General features: G+C 40.7%; 1 protein-coding gene across 2 annotated transcripts in view; it reads right to left on the bottom strand.

Annotated features, from left to right (window-relative positions):
* The window catches only part of CMSS1 (cms1 ribosomal small subunit homolog (yeast)), a 61,609-nt gene that overhangs the window by 19,748 nt on the left and 22,511 nt on the right, over positions 1-19,350 (bottom strand). The window contains exon 2 of one of the 2 annotated variants that reach the window (XM_021714671.1): positions 10,481-10,566. In XM_021714671.1, coding sequence (XP_021570346.1) covers positions 10,481-10,531 — 51 coding nt within the window. In that variant the 5' untranslated portion in view covers positions 10,532-10,566. Of the gene's footprint in view, positions 1-10,480; positions 10,569-19,350 lie in introns of those variants that run through there. The other variant, XM_021714672.1, reaches the window with a different exon arrangement.

Raw genomic sequence — 19,350 nt, 5'->3', positions numbered from 1 at the left:
CTAGAGTGACTGGGCTTTTCCATGAACTAGATGTGCTCATGCCTTTCCAAATTACTGGTTTATTATTTTGTATTATCCATTCCTTTCCTCTTTTCAAAAGCATAGAAAATCCAACAGATAGGATATATTTACTTATATTTTTTATAAAATCAGCCGCATCAATGTCTTTTCTATCATGACTACAAAATGAATATCTCTGCTAATGGTCTGTTACTAGTCTTGGCACTGTAGCATCCAGAGTAATCTATTTTACTGTTGCTTGACCCCTGAGTACCCTACACAGTTTAGTGCTATTTTTACACTGAGGTTTTTTTTTTTTTTAATGTAGAAAAACAGGAAGTTTGGACTAAGACCTTGATTTATAAAATAGGATGCCCTAGATTCCATATTTATTAATCATAAGCAGGAGTATAAAATGTTTCCTGTGTTGGACCGTTTATGCAACATTTTCAAACAAGTTGCCAAGTAAGATATAAAATGTAAGTGAAAACGTATTCTGAGTTTTCCCTTGATTAGGTTTCCATTCCAACTAGAGAGTGCTCGTTCAAGCTGATAAGCTACTAACTAAAGCAATCTTGTCTCCACTGGCTCTGTGTAAAATGATTACAGATGAATCTTTCTATGAAAGCTTGCAGACAGCCTGCAGATTAAGAATGTCTACGGACTGAAGTCAGAGAGAAAGATATAATACTACATAATTTCTTCAGGACATAGGGCCAAAGACTAGCAGTTTCTAGACTCACTTTTGGTTGTCACAGAAGTAGATCCAAAAGGTTCAGGATTAAAGTAACATGGGAATCTTGAAATTTTAGCTTCCTCCCTGTTAAAACAAAACACTTTCAAAGAGCAATTGCATCATAGCTAAAGAAAAAGATACTGTGACCTCTCTGATTTAGAAAGTCAAGCTGCCTTGTGGATGTAGATACATGCCAATTTGATGCTGGTACATGCCAATTAGAAACCGGGCCAAGGCCACTAATATGTCACAGAAGCTGCCAGATGGTCATAAGAGTCCAATTACAGACCGGCCAACATTCAACTCATGTTCCTGAGGCAAAGCCCTGGATATGATTAGCTTATGATCCGTTAAGGCATACTGCAGTATCTCTTCATCACTATCAAGGTTTCTGGGAAGCATATTTAGAAACTGATTATATTATCCTATTTAGCATATGAGGGTGTTCTCTAGGAGTATGTTCAATGTACTGGTTGTATTTATGCTAGTTTATGAAGTCAATTATCTCAAATGTGACATCAATTAAATTTAGAAATGAATTCAATTGTAAGGATATGGACTCTTCGATTCTGGAAGAAAATAATAAAAATGTAATTCTGAATCATGCACAGGAAAAAAGAAACGTGCCTGATGAACTGCTTTAGCCAAGATACGGCATCAGGTTTAAATGCTAGGTTCAAATGTTTAGATCATCCTAAAGTATATTTGTTTTTTGAAACCAGTTACTTTGGCTTGCTGTGGTAGGATGTTAACAAAGAGGCCAAGACTATGGGGTGAGGTGACATGGAGAAATCCACATCCATAGTATTGAAAATTCCTAAATTTTGTCATCTGCCTTATGAATGTTCATGTTTACCCTCAAGAGACTGGGCAAGAAGATGTGGAAGAATCAGGTCAGGCCATTGACCATTTCTGGAAACCAATTCCCACACTATGGGGACTCTGACAGTTGCTAAGTAATGTATTTCTTTATATGAAATGTGACTATTTTAAATATGTAGTCTGAAGAATCACAATCCACCAAAAATATGCAAAAAATATAGTTTTAAGAGAAGCAACTAGGGTATATTTTCAATTCCTCAAAAATATCAAAAATTATATCTTTAAAGAATAATTCACTTAGTTAAACATGGCAAATCAACCTCAAAATACCAACAAGCTGAAAATAAAGGGCACTGAAAAGGTATAAATCTACAAGGACCAAGAAACCAGGAGCGAGGACAACAATAGTAAAGAGATTTCAAAAACTTTTTAGAAACTGGAAAGTGCTTGGAACTGGATGGAACTGACTTAGCAGAGAGAAAGCTAGCACCTGGGTTTCTGACGAGGAGGAAGCTAACAATAAGTGAGCTTGTTTGACCCACTGAACTCCTAAATAGTCCAGTACTTGGGAGTACAAGGTACTTCAGAGAGTGAAGGGTAGAAAAGTAAGAGATTGAAAGTTTATATTTAGAAATATTAGCTTCTACCTCCATCTCCTACCCTGGCAGCTAAGCAATTATCTCATCACTGCTTCCTTTCATCTTGTTCTTCTTGGCAGCAGACTGGAGGTTTATTCTCTGAAGAAATCAAGAGGATCAAGCTTCGGCCAGTGGGGAGGATAAAAACTGAGGCTCACTTCTGCTGCCTGCCCTGTTCCATGTTTACACATTGCAGATAGGCTATTACTTAATTTTCTAGAAAAATGGAATGGCCTAAGAAAAAGGTTACAAGAGAGTGACATTTGGGAGTCCCAGAGTAAAGATCCAGCTTGTTATCACCCTACTGTGAGGTACACTAATTAACAAGCTCAGTCATGTACAAAAGCTTTCCATCAACTTTTTAGTGTATTTCTTCAACATGAATAGTTGAAAAGTTTCATCAGACATCTAAGGAAAGTCTTCAGTATGAGAGCAAACAAATGTCAAACACAAAAATGAACTCACAGAAAATGACAGACAGTATTACAAAAGAATTACAATTAATATTCTCAGAAATAAGGGAAGATTTTACAGCCACAAAACAACAAGATGCTATTAAAAAAAAAGAGCAAGCAGAACACATTTAAATATATAAGAAAGTTAGAATAAAAGTATAAGAGAAAGCTTGAAGATAAAACAGAGATAATCTCCCAGAAACAGATAAAAAGTAGGAAGAAAAAATGGTGAGAAAATTAGAATATCAGCCCAAAAGATTCAACACTGTAATAAAAGGCATTATATTAATAGAAAGAGAGGTCATACAAAATAGTTAGGAAAGAGTCAAATAAATAATATAAGAAAAAAATTTCAGAACTGAAGGAAACTTTCTAGAACATGTAGTTCCAAAGCAAAAGCCCATAACGTATACAGTACAATGAATATGAAAAATATTCATACTAGGGAGCATCATTATGAAATTTCAGAAAATCATGGATAAAGTTTCTAAAAAGTTCCAAAAAGAAAAACAACATACAAAATACACACCATCAGAAAAAGGAATAGTGTCAAGACATCTCAAAAGCAACAATGGATGCTAAAACTTAATAGAATGATGTTTTCAAAATTATGAATTAAGTTTATATGTAATTCAGACTTTTATACCCAGCCAAACTATCAATCAAGTAGACAAGTAGAATAAAGACAGCCTTTCTACTAAAGTCTCAACAAATTTACTTCCTACCTACAGATACTGAAGGCTGTATTCCAGCAAAATAAAGAACTAAACCAAGAAAAAGAAGATGCGGAATTCGGCAAAAAGGGAGTCTAACCCAAGAGAGTGTTAAAAGGGGATTCCAGGATGACAGTGAAGAGTTCTCAATTGCTCAGTGGGCCTAGAGAATAACCAGTTCAGAGTGGACTAGGAATATGGAGTTCTATAGGAAAGAAAAATAACTGACCTATTTGAGCATATGGAAAATATTACTCATGGGACTGTGGAAGAGAAGTTGGAACATATGGAAACAATTAACAATAGGAACACAGCAAGCTAGGCAAATAAAGACATGAGGCAATTATTCATGCCATGAAAATAAAGAGTTGTATAAAAAAGGAGGGATGACTATAGCTTCTCTTTTTCTTAGCACTGAACAATATTTCCATCGTCATAATAATGTAATAGTGACAACTGTTTCAACCAAAATATGATATTGTGTTGGCAGGGGAGACAGCAGTTAGAGAAGGAGTGGGAGTTAGATGCGAGAGCTATGTCTTCATATACCATGTCAGGACATCAGTATATTGTGTCAGAAATTGATAAATCAAGAATCGACAGTATAAACTCTAAGGTAGCAAATAAGGAAGAAAGCTAGAAAAACAGGTTTTTTTGGTTTGTTTGTTTGTTTTTTTCCCTGAGGAAAGAACTAGGATGAGGATAGGAAAAGGGACTACTATTTTTTCATTAACAACTTTATTCATGTTTGATTTCTTAAAACAGATGTGTATGATTATTAGGTTGGTAAAAAGCAAAAAAATTAAATTGACATAACAAAATAATCATGTTCGTTATAAAAATGAAAACAATTTTTAACTGGCTTTTAGTTTCTTTGGGCTTGGTCAAAGGTGATTCAATACAGACCCACTGAAATGCCTACAATTAAAAGACTGATAACTCCAAATGTTGATAAGAATACAAAGTAACCAAACTTTCATACACTGCTGGTGGAGTGCAAAACGGTATGATCCTTTTGCAAAGATATCTGTCAGTTTTTATGACACTAAACATGCCTCAGCCCATGTCATGCATTAACCAAAGAGAAATATATATGTTCTACCTTGATCTGAACACTGTGCAATATATATATGGAAACATCAATATGCACCTTAGAAATAGGCACAATTACTATGTGTCAATTAAAAAATAAAAAGTAAAAAGATAGATGTTCACAAAAATCTTGAACGAAAATGTTCATAGTAGATTTATTTATAAGTGTCCCAAACAGGAAATAGCTCCGGGGGGTCTATCAGTAGAAGAATAAATAAACAAAATAGAATATTCACATAATTGAATATTGCTCAGTGTTATGAACTGAACTGTTTCTCCTTGAAGTTAACATGTTAAAGCCCTAATCCCTAACGTGACAACATTTGGAGATAGGGCCTTTACAGAGGTGACAGGTTAAATGAGTTCACAAAGCTGGACTCTCAATCTAATATGACTGGTATCTTTATAAGAAGAAGAAGAGATACCAGAGATGTGCACACAGAAAAGAAGGCCACCTGCAAGCAAGGAGAGAGGCCTAAGGAGAAACCGAACCTGTAGACATCACAGTCATGGACTTACACAGTCTCCAGAATTGTGAGAGAGAAAGTTCTGTTGTTTAAGTCACCGAGTTTGTGGTATTTTGTTATGGCAGCCCTAGCAGACTAATATGCGAGGCAATAAAAAAGAATGAAGCACTATTCATCAGCATGGATGAAGCTAAATAATATAGTGCTGAATGAAAGCAGCCTTGAACAGAACAGCACATACTGTATGATTCCATTTATATAAAATGTTAGAACAGGCAAGACTAATTTTTCTGGGGAAAACATCACAACAGTTGCTGCCTCTGGGACAATGATACAGTAACCAAGAATCTTGCTTTGAAACATTTTCTATTACCTGCGATCTTTTTTAACTTCCTTCTCTTTCTCCCTTCTTCCTCCCCATCCTACATAATCCATGCTTATCTGATCATATGCTTGCTTAACAATTCCAGAGGCTAATCTTACAATACAACAGGAATGGAGTCCTGATTGCAGGAGCCTCCCGCTGGGGGAGTCATGAGGTGGTTAATTTATAATGTGACTGCAGCTGAAATAACATAGACCTCCCGGAGGACCACCACATAAACTAAGCCATTAGAACAAGATGCTCAGACTTGTGTCCCATGTCATTCCCGCAAGTTGCCCATACAACTTTCCCGTTAAGAACTGTTCTAAGCCGGGCTCGGTGGCTCAGCCTGTAATCCCGTGCCTTTGGGAGGCTGAGGTGAGTGGATTGCCTGAGCCCACGGGTTCGAGACCTGCCGGGGCAGCGAGACCTTATCTCTACAATAAATCAAAAAATCAGCCGGGCGTGGTAGCACATGTCTATAATTCCGGCTACTCAGAAGGCTGAGGCGGAAGGATCGCCGGAGCCCAGCAGGTCGAGGCTGCGGTGGCCGGGAGCGGCCACTGCACTCCAGTCTGGGCGACAGAGTGAGACTCCAACTCAAAAAAAAAAAAAAAAAAAGAACCATTCTAATCAGCCTGAATATTCGAGGTGGTCTTCGTGACTTTAGTTCGCCTTCTCCTCAAATTGCCAGTTCTTGAATAAAACCTCTTTTTCCTTCCACTGACTCTCCTCTCTTTAGTTTGGTTTTCAGGTGATGAGTGACAGGATATGAGTCCAGTTATTCTCTCTATATTTGATCATAATAGGACTTTGTTTTAGAGTTGTATATATTTTTCAAAACTCATTGAATGGTACATTTGACAGTTGTACATTAATTGTACATTAACTTTACCTCAAAATGAAATAAAAGAACTTTAAAATAAAGATTGAACTTTAGTTAATGATTTGCGTGCTGAATGTCCAGGGGGAGTGTGCTCTTTTTTGAAAATTACTTTGAAATGTGTCAAAAATAAGGTGATTGATGGACACACATCATAAAATTGTGGACTTTGAAGACATTGAGGGAGATTGCTTGGAGAGAGTGAGAAAAATCTTATTAGGAACAGAAGGAAAGGGAATCTTTGTTACATGTGACAGAAAGTTTACCAATATTGTTTTCTGCAATTATAGAAAATGTCTAATGACATGGGTAATTTAGCTAAGGAGATTTTCAAACAGTGTTGAAGGTGCTGCCTGACCTCTTCTTGAATCTTATAGTAAAATGCAAAAGGAAGGAGTTACATTGAGAGGCCTGTTAAAGATGAAGTCTAAGGTCGAGCGGGTGGCGCACGCCTATAATCCCAGAACTTTGGGAGGTGGAGGTAAGAGGACTGCCTGAGTCTAGAGATTCGAGACCAGCCTGGGTAACTTGGTGAGACCTCATCTCTACAATAAATCAAAAAATTAGCCAGGTGTGGTGGTGCGCACCTGTGGTTCCAGCTACTTGGAAGGCTGAGGCAGAAGGATCACCTGAGCCCAGCAGATCGAGGCTGTGGTGACTGAGCATGCCACTGCACTCCAACCTGGGAGATATAGTGAAACTCCTGCTCCCCCCCAAAAACCCAACAAATAAAAAGATGAAGTCTAGGGTGTGTCTTTAAAGCCATTTGGTGAGACCTCAGAAGGAAGATGGTGCCTTAGGTGCTATCCAGTCACACAGGAACTCTTTAAAGAAATTAAGGGTGTGCCTCACAGATTTTCTCAAAAAATTTGCCTCTAGGAAGCTAAAGGGGTGTGCACAGGACCGTTAGCTGTCTCAGCAGAGGCCCAGGAAAGAGAAGGGTTTATCAGGAAAAGATGTGTGGGTGTGGTTTCTGCCTCATGGAGTAAACCCCCAGAAGAATCACAGGTGACCCAGTTTCAAAAGGAGCTATATATGCAGAAACACCACTATCTGGGGCTGAGAGGGTCAGAGAACAACATGAAGAGGGCCTTTGGACCCTCAGAATTCTGTCAAGAAGCAGGCTGAATGAGCTGCATAGTTGCAGACACATGACGCTTTTCATATATATATATATATAAAAGGATGATTCAGAGGACAGTACAAAGCAGCCAAAGGACAGACCTAAAACCATGGAGAACTATTACTGAGCCTTGAGACTTAAGTTTTTCAAACTCCTAACATTTGCCCGCTGGACTTGAGAATGCTGTGGGCCAATGACTGTTTGTGTCTTTTATTTCTCTCCCTTTGGAATAGAAACGTTAATAGAGATCATCCTATGCCTGTCCCACTACTGTGTTTTGGGCATGTGAGAGAGAACTTGTCTCTAGTTTTGTAAGTTGAGAAGAAATGTATTCAAAGAGGTATTCTTAGGACCTAAACCTGAAGACCTGCAACTGCACCTGGACCTGATTTAGATGATGAGATTCTGTACAGTAAGCTCAGGCTGTAATGGGATGAGACTTTGCAAGCCTTGAGGGGAGGGGATGTGAAATGTTATGCATATTGGAGGGATTTAAGTCGCTGGGGGCCAGAGGCAGACAGTGGTAGCCAGACTCCAGGACAGCTCCCCATGATCTCTGTCTCCTGGTGTGGATGACCCTTTGTAATCTCCTCCCCATGGATGTGGACTGGACTTACTGACTTGCTTCCAACAGAACATGGCAGAAGTAATGAGATGTCAACTCTGAGAATAGGTTATAAAAAGACTGTAGTTTCTGTCTTGGACACACTTGCCCATTCCCTCTCCCATCACTCAGCCTAGGGAAGCCAGATACAGTGTTGTGAGGCAACCTTGTAGAGAGGCTCACACAGTGCAGGGCTGACACCTGCCAATAGCCACACAGGTGAGCTGCAAGGGGATCCCTCCCTCGCTGAGCTCCCTGACCCCAGCCCACCACTTGGCTAGTACCTGATGAGAGATTTAGAACCAGAGGCACTGAGCTAAGCCTTGCCTGGGAGATAACAGAAACTGAGAAGGAAATTTTGTTGTGGTCGTTGCTTTAAGCTGTTAACTTTTGGGTACTTTGATTTGCAATAATACATTAATACAAAGAATAGAACTGAAAAATCATAATAGAAAGAAAGAAGGTAAATCAGAGAGTGAAGAGGACATAGTCTTGTTTTTCTTTAACAATAGTCACGAATAATTGGAGATAAAAAGCAGAAGAGATATGAAATGGTCAGTGCTCAAATAAGACAACAGTAAGAAATATAGTAGCAGAGAAAGGTGAGTAAGAAGAGGAGGGGAAAAACACTCCTGTGGAAGATCCCTTTGTGATCCAAGGAGACCAACGAAGAGCTGGCTGGAGAAAAAGAAGGCCACGTCATCTCTGAGGGGGAGAGGATAGGTCACAGAGCTGCTGAAAGGCGACTAATGTCATGGGGGCATCAATGAAAAGTCACAGAATCCTTCGTAAGGGCTTATATTCTGGGAACCATAATTACAAAGTCACTAAGGGCTGGCTCTGGAATGACTGATGCTGGGGAGGGAGGAGGGTGATGCAATCTCTAGGAATAGGGGAATTCATCATTTATTTTGGAAGCAATAACTGAGGAGGAAAAGAACTGTTGGCAAATCTTTATACTCACATTATTAAGCAGGCCAAGGATTGACTATTTAGATGTGAAATGGTTGCTAGAGATGATGTAGTTGTATGGATTAAAACACTTTTGTAAAGTTATAAATCTGCTGCTTAAAATACTGCACAGACTGGAGGCGTGTACCCAGTGACACAAACGTGAGGTCCAGCTATAGCAAAGCAAGGAACTCCATCTATCTCCATGAATGCTCTTGCCTGGTGCTACAAAAGCCTAAGCGTTAATGATAGCTGGGAGTATAAGGCCAGGCAGTTCCTGCACAAGCATAAAGAAAAATGTAAAGAACAACAAAGTAACTCAGCAAATGCTGATTTAAATATAGCACAAGATTTCTTTTTTGATCCAGAAAAAAATTATGGTTAGAAAACATATATCTGGTCCCACCTGCCAAAGAAATGCCCACAACTTTGCTAGGCACTGTAGTGGACACAGAAGAAACTCTGGCCTTGAGGCACTTTGAATCAGTTGGAGTTTCAAGCTGTAGGTGTGTGAACAACCAGGAAAGGACTCCACAAAAAACAGACAGTCTGCCTGACAAAGAGGTCATCCTTGGGGAGGTGGGATGAGTTCCCAAGGTGAAGGAGTTGCAGGAGAGAGAGGTCAAAGGAGCCCACAGAGAAACCAGAGGGACTGTGTGGGCAGGCAGGGGTGAATGTCCTGAATGTCAAGGTGGGGGAAACCTCTCAAGGAGGGAGCTATGGAAAGGTGTGGTGGCTCATGCCTGTAGCCATAGTACTTTGGGAGGCCGAGGTGTTAGACACCAGCTTGTACAACATAGCAAGATCCCATTTCTTTTTTTTTTTTTTGAGTTGGAGTGTCACTTTGTTGCCCAGACTGGAGTGCTGTGGCACACTCCTGGTCACTGCAGCCTCTGACCTGCTGGGTTCCAGCGATCCTTCTGCCTCAGTCTTCCAAGTTGCCGGAACTACAGGCGTGCACTACCATGCCCAGCTAAGTTTTTTGATTTACTGTAGAGACAAGGTCTCGCCAAGTTGCCTAGGTGGGTCTCAAACCCGTGGGCTCAGGCAATCCACTCGCCTCGGCCTTCCAAAGTGCTGGGATTACAGGCTGAGCCACTGAGCCCAGACACAAGACCCCATTTCTAAAAAAGAATTTAAAAAAGAGTCAAAAAAACAGAACTCGCTGATTTATAATTAAGGAATCATGACCTTTCTTTTCTTTTCTTTTTTTTTTTTTTGTGAGTTGTAGTCTCACTCTGTCGCCCAGACTGGAGTACAGTGGCCGCTCCCGGCCACCGCAGGGCTCCGGTGATCCTTCTACCTCAGCCTTCCGAGTAGCTGAAACTACAGGAGCGCGCTACCACGCCCGGCTAATTTTTCATTTATTGTAGAGATGAGGTCTCGCCAAGTTGCCCAGGTGGGTCTTGAACCTGCGGGCTCAGTCAATCCACTCACCTCAGCCTCCCAAAGGTGCGGGATTATAGGCTGAGCCACTGAGCCCGGCTAGCATGACCTTTGCAAAGGTGGAAAAGGTAAAAGTTTCTTTCAAATCCCACAAATAACTGATATTAAGGCACAAGAAATGCTGTAGATTTGTGGAAGAGGCTGATTTCAGAATTCAGCAGCTGTGACTTCCATGGTGACTATCACCTGTTTGGTTTCCTTTGACAGTGCAGGAACTGGAACGGCTTCCTGCTGCATCACTTCTGTGTCTCCTTTTTCACCATCTGATGCTTCTAGGAAATACAAAGTATGAAAATTAGAAACCTCTCTCTCTCTCCTATTACTAGTGCAACCTTGGTACCACCTTTCTAGAAGGTTCTATTTCTTGACTTTGTAACTCTAATTCTAAGAAGGTGAATTTAAGAAAATGATCCAAAATGAAGATATATATTTAAGCACCAAGCTGGTGGTCTTATTTCTAAGACTGAAAAATGGAAGATTACCTAGATGTCCAACATTAGGGAATGTTTACTTATACAACAGGATGGGTGCAGCTTTTAAAGAATAGTGCAGGCCGGGCACGGTGGCTCAGTCTGTAATCCCAGCACTTTGCAAGGCTGAGGCGATAGGATTGTCTGAGCCCAGAGGTTTGAGACCAGCCTGGGCAACATGGCAAGACCTCGTTTCTACAATAGACAAAAAAATTAGCTGGGCATAGTGGTGCAGGCCTGTGGATCCAGCTACTTGGAATACTGAGGCGGAAAGATTGCTTAAGCCCAGCAGATCGAGGTTGAGGTGGCCGTAAGTGTGCCACTGCACTTCAGCCAGGGCGACAGGGTCAGACTCCAACTAAAAAAAAAAAAAATGTGCTTATTAAGAGTTTACAATGACAAAAAGCTACCGTACAATGATAATGTGTGATCAGAACTACCATTATTGAGCAGTTGCTGTATGTTTGATACTGGGCTTCATGCACATTATCTTATTTAATTGTTATAAGATCACTACTGATTTGTACAGATAGGAAAAATTCTTTTTCAGATAAGAAAACTGTTATTTAGGGAGGTGAAACAATTTGCCCAGGCCACACATCTGGGAACTGAGGTCTGCGTGAGTCAACCCTCGTTCCCAGCAAGTGATGCCTTCACTTGGAACCAGCCAGCCCTGGACCCTGGGTGCCGGCCCCGGGAAAATGTTAAGAGACGGTGACAAAGTGATTACAGTGGCTGAAGTACCTGACATAAAATGTTGTAGTATTTGTATATAGGCTGAGCAATTCTCCTGTATACTTTAAATCACCTCTAGATTACCTAAAACACCTAATACAATGTAAATGCTATGTAAATAGTTGTTATACTGCATTGTTTAGGGAATAATGACATGAGAAAAAAGTCTGTACATATTCAGTTCAGACACAACTTTTTTCAAATATTTTTGATCTGTGGTTGGTTGAATCCACAGATGTGGATCCCATGGATACAGAGGGATGACTGTAACATCTTTTTAAAGGTATGTGACTGTTATATAACAAAAACCTATGAGAAACATTTAAAATACCTCGTTAATCAAATGCTCCAAATCTGAGTTACTCTTGTTCCAAAAATTATTTCATCTGAAACCTCTTAACATAGAAAATGAGATCATCTCATATCCCTGTAAGTTGGATGAATTATTTCCTTAGCTGTGACTTTTTTGTGGGGAGAATGGAAGTTCCAAAAGAGAAAAGTGCTTTTCTGATGTAAGGATGCTAGTTCTGTGATTTCCATTAAGAGAATATTGAAAGAAAAGTAGGGCGACCCAACCTAGCAGCCGGCTCTAGTACCCAGGTTCCACTACGCCTGCGGGTATTTGAGGAGACTCAGTCAGGCCTGTGCCACTAGTCCCAGTGGCCAATTCAGTCCATGAAGTGTAGTTGCAAAGACTGCTTCCTCTTTCTTGAACTGCCTGAAGAAGTACCATCCAAGTACTAACCAGGCCCAATCCTGCTTAGCTTCTGAGATGAGATGAGATCAGGTTTGTTCAGAGTGTTATGCCTGTAGACATGAAGAGTCTACTTAAAAGAAGACTAGATTGGTTAAATTCTTCCAAAGGAGGAGTCAGGTACAGTGTCCTTTTCCAACCCACGACCACAACAGCAAGTGAAGACAGAAAGCTGCACATTGCTTTCCCTCAATCCCTGCCGTCATCCTCTTTGTAAGATGTATCTGACATCCAATTGCCCGGCGCTTTCCTTCAGCTTCCAAGGACTCGCATGTGTCAACCCTTTTTAAGTCCTGGAAGGGACTTCGGCAATGAGATCATAAAGTCAATTGCTCTTTAAAAATTTGCAAAATAAAGATTCAATCATAATATTTTAGGCCACTTTCTGTTTCTGCTTACAATTCTCCTCTGTCACATATCTTCTAGTGAGTGGTGCTGGATGGCCAGGAGCATCATAAGGATTCAGTTAGAAGAAGTTGGTTGCACGTACGTTTACTTGAAGTTTAATGGGATATTTATGTGGTTTGCAATCCCTTCTGTCTGTAGTTAAGTTATTGCTAACTGTTTTAGTATAGGAAAGCTGATGGGAATGTCCCACCGTCCGGTGCTAAATCACCAGACATTCTGACACAGAGGGAGCAGGGCTAGTGGGTGTCAATCATGACACAAGTGTGCCCTGATCATGATTGTCCCTAGAATGACATGGGAAACGGAGGAGAAACTGAGTTTGGAGTGTACGAAACCTGAAACTAGTCAGTGGAAGATTCTTCTAATCACCTAAAATATAAAACTGCATTGTCATTTTCCCCTATTCAAAATTGAAGTTCTCTCCTGTGAAATACGTGTAATAGATGGTGCATGGCATATAAGTGTAAAGAAACTTACATGTTTTATTCCTTATCTGATGGGGCTGAGTAAAATAAGAATTTACAGAATTCCTTTGTTTGTAGCAGTGTTGTATTTCTTATTTAAAATAACTTCTTTCATACCTAATTTTTTGATCTTTTTTTTTGGGGGGGGGGTTTCTTTTTTCCTTACATATCTAATCTTGTACCAGTAATTTTGCGTTCTTTTTCTAACAGAGGGCCCGGCAAATTGTATAAGCTTCAGGTCTCACAAAAACATAGATGTGCCCTGGCTAAGAGCCTTGTTGCTCTTTCTTGTTAGCTCTCATGGTTAAGAAAACAAAACAGACTACTGCAAAACACAGCAACATGGGTGAATTTCAATGGCACGACTGATGCTAAGCAAAAGGAGCCAGAATCAAGAGGCTACATAAAGTATTATTCCTGTTACTTAACATTCAGGAAAGACCAAAACTCTAGGGGCAGAGAATAGTTCGGTAGTTACGAGGGCCTGGAGGTGAGGCATTTCTGGGGAGTGATGGAAATACTCTGTATCTCGATGTGGTGGTGGCTACACGCTGCTTACATGCTTCAAAGTTCATAGAACTGTTCAGTACAAACTTTAATTTTACTATATGCAAAATTATTCCTTAATAAACCTGACTTAAAAAGTGATAGAAGCTAACTTTCATTAATTTGTAAAACTTGCCCAACATCACAAAACTAATAACTGGCAGAGCTGAGATTTGAACCCCAGAGTTCATAACCTTCATGCTTACACTATCCTTGCATCAAAAGATGTTGCTGACAGTTTAATGAAGTTTCCTTCTATTCTTTTAGTCTTTTGTGAAAAGGTCTCTATGTTGTTTTTATTTTTAAATAACGAATAAGTGTTAAATTTAATGTAATGCTTTTTAGTTTTGCGTATTGAGAGGATAATATGAGTTTTTTCCCTATAATCTGTGAATATGGTGAATTGTAAAAAACAGTTTTTCTAATGTTAAACCATTCTTGCTATTCGTAGGATAAATTCCAGCTGGTCATAATGTATTTATTTTTTTGCAGATTTTTTTCATCAATGTCCAAAAGTCAGGTTGACATAATTTTCCTTTCTAGTACTTTCCTTATCTGGCTTCGATATTGAAGTTATGTTAGTTTCATAAAAGATCTGGGAGACGTCTCTCTTTTTTTTTTTTAAGTTGGAGTCTTACTCTGTTGCCCAGGCTGGAGTATAGTGGCATACTCATGGCTGCCGCAGCCTCAACTTGCTAGACACAGGTGATCTTTCCACCTCAGCCTTCCAAGTAGCTGGAACTACTTGGAAGCGTGAGGCATGCCAGGAGTACGCCACCATGGCCAGCTAATTTTTTGATTTACTGTAGAGATGAGGTCTCACCAAGTTGCCCAGGCTGGTCTTGAACCCCTGGGCTCGGGTAATTCTCTCACCTTGGCATAACAAAGTGCTGGGATTACAGGCTTGAGTCACTGCACCTGGTCTGAGACATCTCTTTTTTCACACTCTGAAATGCTTGTGTACAGATAAGATTGTTCCTTGAATCTGGTAAAATATATTAGCAGAGTGTAGTATTCTTTGTGTGGGTATGTTTTAAATCTATGCTTCAATTTCTAACCGTTATATGATTATTGGGGTTTTTCTGTTTGTTATATATATCTAACTTATATTTAGATGAACTGTAGAGATTAGACTGCCATAACAAAACACTTGGTATGGTAATGAGTAACAGAAATTCATTTTTTCATGGCTCTGAAAGCTGGAAGTTCGAGACCAGGGACCAGCCTAGTCAGGCTCTGGTGAGGGCTTTCTTCGTGGCTTGCAGATGGCTAACTTCTCACTGTGTCCACATGGCAGGGAGAAAGCAAATAAGCTCTCTGGTCTCTCTTCTTATAAGGGCACCAAGGGCCCCATCCTCTTGATCTTTTCTGATCCCAGTTACCTCCCAAAGACCCTATCTCCAAATCCCATCATTCTGGGGTGTAGGCTTCAACCTATGATTTTGGGGGGAATATAAACATTCAGTCCGTAACATTCCATTACAATTTTTCTTTGATCCCTGAGTTTTTAGATTTCCAAACGTATGTTTACAATCTCTGGTTCGCATGGTAGTTAGAAAAATGGCCCATATCCCTTTTTTGTTATCATCTAATTTATTCTAGCACAGGGATCAGCACACTTTTTAGGTAAAGAACCATAAATAAGTGTTGGGGTTGCAGAGGCCTATGGCTACTGCTGGTAACTACTCAACTCTGGTGTTGTGATGCAAAAGCAGCCCTAGGCAGTATGGAAATGAGCAGGAAAGTCTGTGTTCTGATAAACTTTATTTACAGAAATGTGTCCTGGCTGGATTTGGCCCATGGACCATATGGGTTCCCAACTCCTGGCCTAGTACATAATCAATTTTTAAAAATGTTTCAGAGTTTTCTGAAAAGATCACATAGTTTCTAATTGTTAGGTACCCATTTCTATCTATGATCATAAATACACTTGTTCTGGTTTTCAAATTTGTTATTTGTCTATCAATTTTGATACTTTACTATCAATTATTGAGATATATGTTGACATCTCTCCTCTCATTTTGAATCTGTCCATGTTTTACAGTAATTCTACCAATTTGACTTTAAATATTCATAGGTATATTAGGCACATGCAAATTTGGAACTGTTGTGACCTTCCATTGAATTGTTCCTTGCATCATTATGTTGTGACTCTATTTTTAAAAATCCACCTTCTTCAATTTAGTTAAGTTTCACTTTGGGCGGCTGGTTCTAATTTTCTAGAGGTGATCAGCTGTTCTCTGGGAAAGCTATATTACACACACTGAAAAGTAATGCTGGATACGTGGCTGTATTTAAACAGTCTCAAGTGTTTTGCTAAAATTACTCATCCCGAGAAGCTAGAATGTTTTATTTGGCCAGCAGAACCAGGGCCAGGAACTGCTCCTCAAGAACCCTATTCCCAGCTCGTTAAGAGACTCCCACCAGCATCACTGAGAAAGAACACAATTCCCACATCCAAGGAGTAGGACCCTGAGATTGAACTCTGTGAAGGTCTCGAGGCCACACCAGAAACACAGATCACAGGGGAAGGAAGGGAAGGAACAGGCAGTGAGAAGTCCAGCCAAGGAAGAAGAGGCGCTCAATTCTGACTCCATTTATACTCTCAGAGGCTGTGCATTGAAAGAAGGTGCATTTTTATTGCTTCTGTGTACTTTTCAAAGTAATTAGTACAGATATGCTATGACTCAAAAAGAAGGGTTTATAATCAATAAGGCCACACTAGGAAAGATTGCACTGTCTGAAGTGTCTCTCTCATTTACTCTAATTCCCTTTATCCTTGTCCTCTCCCTTTTTCTATTAAAATCTTACCTCCAAGCTTCACCTCTTCTATAAAGACTATCTGAAAGCAGAAACAAGACTACCTGGAGGCTGAATTTAGCGAGCAGGTGCAACTTTCACTGAGGAAGGAAGATGGGGAGAGGAGAACAGGGCCTGTATGAAGATGAAATTCTGTGAAGGAGAGGGGAGGAGGAACAGCAGACCCAAGGCTAGGCCTGTCATGCTCAACATGGAGCATCGGGACCACGAGACATCTTCTGTGGGCCTGTGGTGATTCCTCAGGCCTTATGTTTGTGCCACTCTGGCTTTTTTTTGTTTTTCCTAGTGATAACCTTTTCCTGTTTGCTTTTTCATTCTTTCACATACAGCAAAAAGCTGGGCATGATCTACCTTCCCTATCTCTCAAGTTCCTTAAGGTTGCTTCTCCCTCTCTCCAAAAGATTTGATAAAACAAATGCTTCTGGAACTAAGTCCTCGTGAGTTGGTTCTCTCTGTTGGAAGCTTTGTGGTCACTCCTAACTGGAATGGGGAGTGGGGTGATTTCTCTCCCTCTTTCATCTTTCTGTTTCTAGTGGCAATAGCTGTAGCCTGCTGTACACCCGATACGCTTCTATTCTCATGGCTGGGATGTCACTGGCAATGGATCTACAGTTTACTTACAGGATGTGCACATGGCCAGTTCCCACAGAAAACTTTAAAGCTGGAAAACTTGGAATAGGATGGCAAAACACTGAACTGGAGTAACGTTATGGGTCCTAACACTCTGACAGTAAATGAAGTACTAAGACCAAAATATTCACCTCAAAAATACATGACTTAGGAAAAATGCTTCAGCTTCTTTTTGTGAGATGCTTAAATGATACGGAATTTCTGTTGCCTCTACAAGTCAGCAGGACAGAAAATCTTGAAGGTTATTTTCTAAAAGTTTGGCTGTTCCAGGTTAGTAATGCTGTACTCATTTATTTTATTTTATTTTTGAGTAGGAGTCTCACTCTGTTGCTCAGGCTGGAGTGCAATGGCACACTCATGGCCACTGCAGCCTAGACCTGCTGGGCTTGGGAGATCCTTCCGCCTCAGCCTTTTAAGTAGCTACAGGTGTGCAATGCCATGCCTGGCTAATTTTTTTATTTATTGTAGAGATGAGGTCTCACCCAGGTTGGTCTCAAACCCCTGGATTCAGGCAATCCTCTCACCTCCGCCTCCCAAAGTGCTGGGAATATTGGTGTGAGCCACTGTGCCTGCCTATAGTTCTAGCTGCCCTGCAGCCTGAGATGGTAGGATCGCTTGAGCCCAGGAGTTCAAAGCTGCAGTAAGCTATGACTGCGCCACTATACTCCAGCCTTGGCAACAACGTGAGACCCTGCCTCTAAAAAACAAAACAAAAAAGCAAGAGCTCACAGGAAAGCCTTCTAAGAAACTACTATCCCACATCAGGGGCTCAGGTGACATGACCTCAACTTCAGTCTTGAGTGTTAAAGCTCCATCCTTTTTCCTTTCTAGTTTGCTTTAAACATTTGAACATTTACATATTTTGGGGGGGGGCAGTTGTCAAGCTATGAGCAATTTCAATTAAATCTTTTCTGGCCAACTTTGTCAGAGTTAGACAAATAGAGCCATGGATGTTGGCAGTGACATTTTGGGGCCTTGTTCATATGCTTGTTATGCTTACTGAAAGAGCATACTTGGTGCATTTGGAGGCATTGCTATATACATTCTCCATGCCTGGACTAGAAACTAGTAATAATGATAATAACTCTTGACTGGATGTGGTGGCATGTGCCTGCAGTCCCAGTTACTCTTGAGGCTGAGGCCGGAGGACCGCTTGAGCCCAGGAGTTTGAGGCTGTGGTGAGCCTTGATGGTGCCACTGCACTCCAGCCTGGGTGACATAGTGAGACCCTGACTCAAATAAAATAAGATAAAATAAAAACAACTCTATACAGTCTTTACTTTGTGCAAGACACTGTTTTAGATGCTCTACATAAATCAATCACTTAACTCCCATATCAGTCTTATGAGATGGGTACTGGTGCTATCATCTATTTTACAGACGTGGAAATGGAAGTATGTGCCCAAGGTTAATGAGTGAGAAAGCCAGGATTTGGGCCTAGGTGGTTGATTCAAGGTCTACTCTTAACCACCATGTAATATTGCCCTTCAAACATGGAAAACAAATTAAGAAGCTCTTTGGTGGCTATGTTCTCTAAGCAGGGTATTGGAAGCCATGGGGGCTTTATGGATAGAACCTAGTTTCATGTAACAGTATATGTTACTTGTGACTACATTTACCTAACTGGGGCAGAGGCTACTGCATGTGGCAGGCAGTTTCCCTCCTGCAAAAAAAGCCAAGCCAAATTAGCGTAGATATTTGTTAGTAACTCTCCATCACTCCTCCTGACCCATCCTTTACTTTAGCTATGGAGAAAATGTATCCTGGCTTTCCTAGGCTAGTCCTGGTTTAAGCTTGTTGTTCCTACATTCCAACTGGTTTAGTATGTGTCTTACTGCAGGGATTTTATATTAATACATTGCCATTCCGCAAGTGATGGAATGGGGATGAGGCTGTCCTTAGACTTATTTGGCCTCCAAACCCCTCTTGGCAGAACACCTGTTAAGAGCTCCCAGAACAGGTTCAGGCATGGTGGCTCACGCCTGTAATCCCAGCACTTTGGGAGGCCGAGACAGAATTGCTTGAGCCCAGGAATTGGAGACCAGCCCGGGCAACAGAGCGAGCCCTCATCTCTACAAGAAATAAAAAAAGTAGCCGGGCTCGGTGGCTCAGCCTGTAATCCCGCGCCTTTGGGAGGCTGAGGTGAGTGGATTGCCTGAGCCCGCGGATTTGAGACCCGCCTGGGCAGCGAGACCTCATCTCTACAATAAATCAAAAAAATCAGCCGGG

This window comes from Carlito syrichta, unplaced genomic scaffold (genome assembly GCF_000164805.1).
Source record: "Carlito syrichta isolate Samal-C Ts95f unplaced genomic scaffold, Tarsius_syrichta-2.0.1 Scaffold305700, whole genome shotgun sequence".
NCBI classification, from domain to species: Eukaryota; Metazoa; Chordata; class Mammalia; order Primates; family Tarsiidae; genus Carlito; species Carlito syrichta.
This window is presented reverse-complemented; position numbering and strand designations above follow the sequence as displayed.